At 37.1% G+C, this 8,502-nt stretch overlaps 1 protein-coding gene across 1 annotated transcript in view; it reads right to left on the bottom strand.

The window, feature by feature from the left end:
• Window positions 1–8,502, bottom strand: part of RRAGD (Ras-related GTP binding D) — a 77,369-nt gene that overhangs the window by 12,635 nt on the left and 56,232 nt on the right. The window contains exon 6 of the mRNA XM_006870619.1: window positions 6,980–7,128. Coding sequence (XP_006870681.1) covers window positions 6,980–7,128 — 149 coding nt within the window. The remainder of the gene's footprint in view (window positions 1–6,979; window positions 7,129–8,502) is intronic.

Raw genomic sequence — 8,502 nt, 5'->3', positions numbered from 1 at the left:
TGATTTTATAAATTTTAGCAAAAAAAAAAAAAAAAGGTTCCCCACCCCTACTGTACAGTTTCTGAGGAGTGGCTGAGTTTGAGCCACTGACCTTGATGTTCAAACTGATCTTGTGGTCCAGTGTTTATCTGACAGCGGCAGATCAAGACTACTTTTCTGTCTTCTTCTTGACCTGTGTAGGGTTTCTGAGGACCCACTGTACATTTGTATCACTGACCTTGTGGTTCAAAATGACTTTCTGGTCCAGTGCATTATCCTGCAATGCCACACCAGAACTGTCTAGATCAACCAAGAAATTTGATGTTGAGTTCAGTCCCCAGTTGAATTACTTTCTTTACTCAAATCCATGTTCTCAAATTAGAATTCCCTGAGGTGCTTATTAAAAGGCAAATTCTAAAACTGACCCAAGATCTGCTGATCAGCATACTGGGAACCAGATCTGGAAATGTACCTCTTCACTAAACCTTCCAGGTAGATTATGTTGTTGTTGTGTGCCGTGGAGTTGATTCCGACTTATAGCGACCCTACACAGGGTTTCCAAGGCTGTAAATCTTTACGGGAGCAGACCACCTCGTCTTCCTCCCGCTGAACCGCTGGTAGTTTCGAACTGCCGACCTTGAGTTTTACAGCCCGATTCGTAACCACTACGCTACCAGAGCTCCTTAAATTTTGGGACTCACCACCTTAGATGATTCTGGGCTATAGTTGTACTATTTGTATGATTTTATTTTCCTTAGCTTCCAACATCAACATGAATTATTAGTTACCAATAACTTCTGATAAAGCTTTAACCAAGGGACTATGTGTATAATGACTTACAGGAAAGACAACAGTCCCAGCTGGCTCCCTAACAATGGCAGCCACAGACTTTCCTGACCTTGGGAAAGTCACTACATCTTCTGGGCCAGGGTCAAATCATCTGGAAAATTAGAGGGTTTCTATCTACAAAATCCCAGGAATCTACTATATAATCTGTTCTTGACTTTGGCAAAACCAAAATAAGGAATAAAAGATTAACATCATTTAATTAAAAGTTTTGAGGACAAAGGACCTTAAAGGCAAATTTGGTCGATGATAATAAATACTGAAAAAATGTACAACTTCACTAAGCAACAATCAATTTTTAAATGCAAATTGTGGGTTTAATGTGCTCGACTGCAAGGTCAGTTTGAGCTGCAGGGTTGGCGGTTCAGTCTCACCAGCTGCTCCTTTGAAACCCTATACAGGATCACTGTGTCAAAACCAACTCAATGGCACTTAACAACAACAACTACACTGATTAAGAATACAGCTAAATGGACACTCAGATTTTCTTAGTTGTATAAATTCTTAAAATCTTTCTGATTTAGACTTTAAGTCAAAATCTGTCAGAAGAGATAAAAAATGAATAGAACATAGTGATAAAGGGAACAATTAAACAAAATTTAGCAGTCATAAACATTTAAGGGAGCTTCAGAAACTTTGTGGAAAAATTCCATTATCTTTTCATTCCATTTCCCATGACTTTTTTGAAGCCCTTTTGTGTATGTACCCAACATCAGGGAACTTAAATACATAAAGTAAATACTGGTAGGACTGAAGGGAGAAGTTGTTAAGTGCCATTTAGTCAGTTCTGACCCATAGCGACCCTGTGTAGATTTTCCAAGGAGTGACTGCTGAGCTTGAACCACGGATCTTGTGGTTTAAACTGACCTTGCAGTCCAGCGCATTAACCCACAGTGCCAGTACTAAAATAATAGCTGGAGATTTTACCACTTCCACTATGAAACAAAACACCCAGAAAGAGGATCACCAAAGAAACCAACTAGACTGAACAGACATATACAGAGCACTCCACCCCGTAAAAAAACTATTTATCTTTTACGTCCATGTACATGGATCATTTTCCAGGATACAATACATTTTAAGTTGTAATGCAATCTTGATAAATTTCAAATGATTGAGATCATACAAAGTATTTTCTCTAACCACAATGGAATCAAACTAGATATCAGTAACAGAAAAAAAAAAAAGGAAAATACACAAACATATAAAAAACAAACAGCACACTATTAAACCACCAATGGGTCAAGGAAAGAAATCAAAAGAGAAATCACAAATTTCTTAGAGTCAAATGAAAATGAAAGCACAAAAGGCCCTGAGAAGCTAAAACAATGGTGAAAGAGAAGACTAAAGCAGGCTTACTCACACTTGCTGATCTTAAAACATCTAAGTACTATACAGCTACAGTATTGTACCAACCTGGTACTAATAATAATTCACAAGACACATAGATAAACGGAACAGAATTGAGAGTCCAGAAATAAACCCACACATCTATGATCAACTGATTTTTGACAGGAGTGTTATCCAGCTTATGGTGAAAAGAGTCATTTCAATAAATGGTGTTGGGGAAATTGTATTTCCACAGGCAAAAAATGAAACAGGATCCTTACTTCATACCATACACACAAAAAAATTCAAAATGGATTTAGGACCTCAGTGTGCAAACTAAAACACACAAAATTTTCAGAAGAACAGACAGGGGCAACACTGTCAGGCCTAGCTTTTAACAATGGAGTATCTAATCTAATAACAAAGGCACAAGCTGCAAAAAGAAAATAAATAAATGGGACCTCATTGATTGCACTGGACTGAAAAACACAAGGCCCGTGGGTCAAGCCCACCAGCTGCTCCATGGGAAAAGATGAGGCTTCTTGCTCCTGAAAAGATTTAAAAGACTCAGAAATCCTATATAGGGTTGTTATGAGATGAAACCGACTCAAAGGCACTTAGCCTTTGATTAATCCATTAATAATGCAGAGAAGAATTTAAAGAAGAATTCATTAAAAAGTTTTATTCATCAAAAAAAACCATATCTCTCACAAGAATATAATAGCCAAATTATGTATGTCTTCGGTAACTTAACAAAAAGGCAAATAACACAATCATAAAATGAGCAAAGGCCTTGAATAGACATTTCATCAAAGAAAACATTCACATGACCACCAAACACATGAAAAGATGGAGAGATTAAACAACAACAACAGAAAAAACCCCCACAAGATTTCCATTTCACTCCCACTAGTATGGCTAAGATTAAAAAAAAAAAAAAAAAAAAATCAGAAAATAACAAATGTTGGTAAAAATGTGGAGAAATTGGAACCCTAGTCCATTGCTGGTGGGGATACAAAAAGGAACAGCCACTGTGAATAAGTGTGAGGACTCAAAAACTAAAAATAAAATGCTATGACCCAGTAATTCACTCCTAGGTATACAATCCTAAAGACTTGAAAGAAGAGACTCAGAGACTTGTACACCAATGCTCATTGCAGCATTACTTATGATAGCCCAAAGGTGGACACATTCTAAACGTCAAACAACAGATGAATGGATAAACAAAATGTGTTGCACATTTACAATGGAATACTATTCAGCCAGTAGGAGAAATGAAGTCTTCCTACCTTACTAACCAATAATAAACTTTGGTCTCTATATATTTGGGCCTTTTCTTTTCTTTTTACGTAAGTGATGTCATTTGTCCTTTTGTGATTGGCTTATTTCACTCAGCATAATGTCTTTCAGCACCATCCATACTGTAGCATGTGGTGCTGTTAAGTGCCATTGAGTCTAGCACATTAACACACAGCACTACACCAGGACTCTATAGCACGGAGGATGGGAATACTGAAATCCTGGTGTGACGCTGTAGGATTAGCACTGGACTGCAAGCCATAAGCTTGGCAGTGCAAACCAGCTGCTCCTCGGACACACTATACAGGGTCGCTATGAGTTGGAACGGACTCGACAGCACTTAACAACAATAATAGTTTGGGCATAAGCACTGGACCACGAGGTCAGTTTGAACTGCAAGAATAGTGGTTCAAACTCACAAGCCACTCCTCGGAAACATTATTTACACAGGGTCACTAGGAGTTACATCCGACTTGACGTCACTTAACAAGAAGAGTGGGAAGGAGGGAGCAAAAGAGGTTTAACAGTAATAGAAACATCACATTAAGAGTAGAGCTGCACAGCTGATTATTGTAATTGCTATTAGTAAGTTATACAACTATAAAAAGTTGAATTGACAAGAGTTGTGTGACAGCTATATTTACAATGAGAAATTGCTGAGTCTGCTGTTGTTACGTGTCATCGAGTCAGTTCTATATAACAACCTTGTATAGGGTTTCTGAGGTGTGGCTAGTGGGTCTGAATTGCTGACCTGTGGTTAGCAGTCCAGTGCTTATCCTACAGCTCTACACCAAGACTCTGCTGAGGCTGATTATGTATAATCAAATTCCTTATGATATTTGGTTCCTTGTTTTGGAAGTTTAAGGTCATGGTTTCATTATACCAATTAATTGGTCTAATGACATGGTTGATACATCTGTTCTACCTCCTAATTCATTGTGTAGTGCCTGGGTCGTTCAAGCTTTCTGGCAGCCATCCAAGCACAACTGGTTTCTATTCACCTGGATTAACAGAAGAAGGAGAGCAAAGAATAAGAAGAAGATACAGAATGTGTAGCTAACTGCCTCCTTTGCCAACAGACAAGAAATGGATGGTGCCTGGCTACTGTTACTAAACATTTTGATCAAATATTCCACTGAAGAATCCTGATCCACAGAGGAGAATTTCAAGGATTCTAGACTTTTTGGAGTCATACAGAGAGGCTAAGCCCCTGAAACTACCGCACTGAGATAATCCTTAAACCTTAAACTAAACATACCTCCTGATGTCTTCTTAGCACCTAGTAACAGTTTAACTTAAAAAAAAAAAAAAAAAAGTCTGTCTTGAGCATTTTGCTCTTTTTTTTTAATTTTCTTTTTTATTTTTTTTTTTTAATGTTTTATTGTGAATTATATGATAGTTTACATGGGAGAACTTCAGTTTTACATTCTTTCCATCGAATATTATCTCACTGCCATGGTTCCAATCCCCTCCATGCATCATCAACCACCCAAAGGGTATATATCCCGCATTATGCTCTTTTAAGAACTATCTCTATGGGGTTGCTATGGGTCAGAACCGTTTCAACGGCACTTAACGAAAACATATGGGATCAATTTGAAAGATGAGATAGGAACTTTAGGGGGCAGTGAGTTTATGTTAATGAGGGAAGAACAACTCAGAAAAGAAGGATGAGAATGGTTACACAATGTCAATAAATTTTACATGTGAAACTGCTGAGTTAGCAGATGTTTTACTGTGTATGTTCTCAACAACAATTTTTTTAAAAAAATCTTTCTGAAGGACATTTTGGCAAAATTAATTAGTAGTAGTAGTGTCATCAAGTCATTTCCAACTCTTAGTAACTAACCCTGTATATGGTTTCCAATGAGCAGACGGTGGGTTTGAACCACCAACTTTGCAGTTAGCAGTCCACTGCTTATCCTACAGTGCCATCAAAATGTGCCTTTTTTGAATGAAGTAATTATGTTTGTTGAGGTCTTTTCCGAGGAAATAAAGAAAGATGCACATGCAAATATGGTCAATATAATATTATTTATAACATTAAGATCTAGAAACAATACAAATGTCTAGCAGTAGAGGAATTTAAAACAATAGTTAAATTGAAATGGTAAAAGATTTACTGAACAAGATGTTTGTAGTAAGTTATAAAGTAGCATATATCATATAGGTTATTGTATTTTTATATAATCCCAGTTATTTGAAATATATATATATATATATGGGGAAAATGCTATAAAGTTGTACAGGACATGTTGAGAGTGATTATCTGAGTGAAAGACCTATCAGAAATTATTTTCTTTTTTGCTTATCTGTTATTTCCAAATTTTCTAAATGTATAAATTACTTTGGTGATAGAAATAATAAAGATATAAATTGTAGTCCATATCCAACGAACTAGGAACATTTTCAATATATAATAATATTAACTGGAAACAGTATATAGAACTATATGGGGGAGGGGCCTCCAAAAAGTTCATGAAAAAATGGAAGTATAAGATAATGGAATTGTCCCACAGACTTTTTGAAGTCCTCTCACACAGACAATAACCCATTGCCATCAACTAGATTTGACTCATGGTAACCCATGTGTTATAGAATACAACTGTTCCATAGGGTTTTCTTGGCTGTAATCTTTATTGAACCAAACTTCCAGGTCTTTCTTCTGAGTTGTCACTGGATGGGTTCTAACTGCCAATCTTTAAGTTAGTAGACAATTCATTAATAGTACAATCCATTTGTACTACCTCAGGGCCTATATAAGACAATATAGCCCTGGTTTTGTTAAAAGGAAGAAAACTTAGCAACATCAAACTAATTTAAAATGGATTTTAGCTCTAGATGGTGAAATTGAGTGGTTTCATTTTGTTCTTTATAAGGTTAATTGCTTTTGTTTTAAAATCAAACTGTGTTATTATTGTTGTAAAGTGCCATCAAATCAGTTCTGACTCATAGCGACCTTGTATAGGGTTTCTGGGGACAGAAAATTAAACTACATTTGTCCCTAAAAATGATGTGAAGTCATTAAGTAGACTTGTTTTTACCTTTTTGGAATCATGATGCTATCCCTTTGTTTTAAGGATGTAAGAGTATATGACAGTGGAATGGAAGTCCTGTCATCTCCTTTAGTGGGGAGAAGAAATGGTCACAAGGTCACCTAAGACCTTCTTAAGGACCAAGTAGGACAGACTCACAGTGTCCTCTCCCTGACAATAAACTTTATTGCTATGAGTCAGAATTGGTGCCACAGTACATAGCAACAATAACATTCACTCACAGGAAAGCTAAGGCCTCTGGGAGAAGCATCTGGTTCCACTTTCACATTACAGTTAAACTACTAGAGGGCAGGTTGGTTCACTTACTCCAGAAGTTGGCCAGTCCCTGAGTGCATGCCTGCTACGGGGGCACATGACAAAAGTCTAGATGCTATAAGGATCATGCTGTGTTGTCTACCCACATTCAATAAGCAACAGCCAGTATTACTTTAAATTGAAAAAAAAAATTTTAATCATGTATGAAACATTACCTTTTCTTTCAAAGCTCTCCTCTCTGACGAAGCAAACAAGAGCCAGGAACTTTGTCACCTCTTTTAAATAAAGAACTGTTGTATTGTTCAGCTTTATAATGGCTGTTGATTCCTTGTCATACGGGGTTCCAGCTCCGTCTTCTTTGAGACTGCATGGGGACAGAAGTCAAAATGACTACTGAGAAAGCACTACAAATTTTAAGTCAGTGATAGAAACCAACTTCAACAGAGTGATGATCATAATGGTAAGGATTTTACATCTACAGTGCCTTTCAGCAAAGAATCTCAGAAACATACAATCACAGAAGTATAAATGGTGTGTGGCTGTGGCAGCAGTGGGGCAACTCTCCAGGCACCTGTGGGGTACAGGTAGAGATGAAGTTAGCTTTTCTGCCCTCTGTGAACCACAGAGCTTCTTGTTTTCTCATAAAACTGTTGATTGGAATTTGAAAGTTGGAAACAAAGAGGAAGGATTAGTAGTTGAAAAATAGGCTGGAAACTGCATGATAGATTTTTGCAAGACCACTGACTTATTCATTGTGTAAGTACCTTTTTTCAACAACGTAGAAGGCAACCATACACATGGACCTCAACAAATGGAATACACAGGCAACAAATTGGCCACATGTATAGGAAGAGATAGTGGAGAAGCTCAATTTCAGCAGCCAAAACAAGGCCAGGGGCAGACTATGGAAGAGATATCAATTGCTTATATGCAAATTCAGATTGAAGTTGAAGAAAACTAAAACAAGTTCATGAGACCCCAAATATGACCTTGAATATATCCCACCTGAATTTAGAGACCATCTCAAGAACAGATTTTATACATGAGACACTAATGACCAAAGACCAGAAGAGTTGTGGGATGACACCAAGAACATCATACAGAAAGAAAAACAAAAGGTCATTAAAAAGACAGGAAAGAAACTATCACACAATTCACAATAAAACATTAAAAAAAAAAAGGACAGGAAAGAAAGAAATGACCAAAATGTGTCACAAGAGATCCTGAAACTTGCTCTTGAGCACAAAGAAGCTAAAGCTAGTAGTTAAGTGTTAAATTGTTTGACCTAGGAACTCCATAAGCTTACTACATGACAGGTACCACCTTAGTCCTTACCATGCACTGTCAGGCATAAGAATCCTCTGAGCTTAGGTATTAAGGAAACTGACACTGGGATAGATATAAGCTCATTTTAACAGGAGAGCCAGGACTTTTTGGTCAAACAATTAAGCACTGCACCACCGGAGTCCTTTCAGTATTTATTTACTTATAACTACTTATTGTAGTTTGATTCTGAAAGTGATTCTGAAAGCTATGTCACTGGTATTTTAAATATCAGCAGGGTCACCTATGGTGCACAGGTTTCAGATAATCTTCCAGATGAAGACAAACTAGGAAGAAAGAGTGATGAACTACTTCCGAATATTTAGTCACTGAAAACCTTATGAATAGCAGAGAAACACTGTCAGATATAGTGCCAGAAAATGAGCCCCTCAGGTTGGAAGGCACTCAAAATGTG

This window comes from Chrysochloris asiatica, unplaced genomic scaffold (assembly GCF_000296735.1).
Source record: "Chrysochloris asiatica unplaced genomic scaffold, ChrAsi1.0 scaffold00146, whole genome shotgun sequence".
NCBI classification, from domain to species: Eukaryota; Metazoa; Chordata; class Mammalia; order Afrosoricida; family Chrysochloridae; genus Chrysochloris; species Chrysochloris asiatica.
This window is presented reverse-complemented; position numbering and strand designations above follow the sequence as displayed.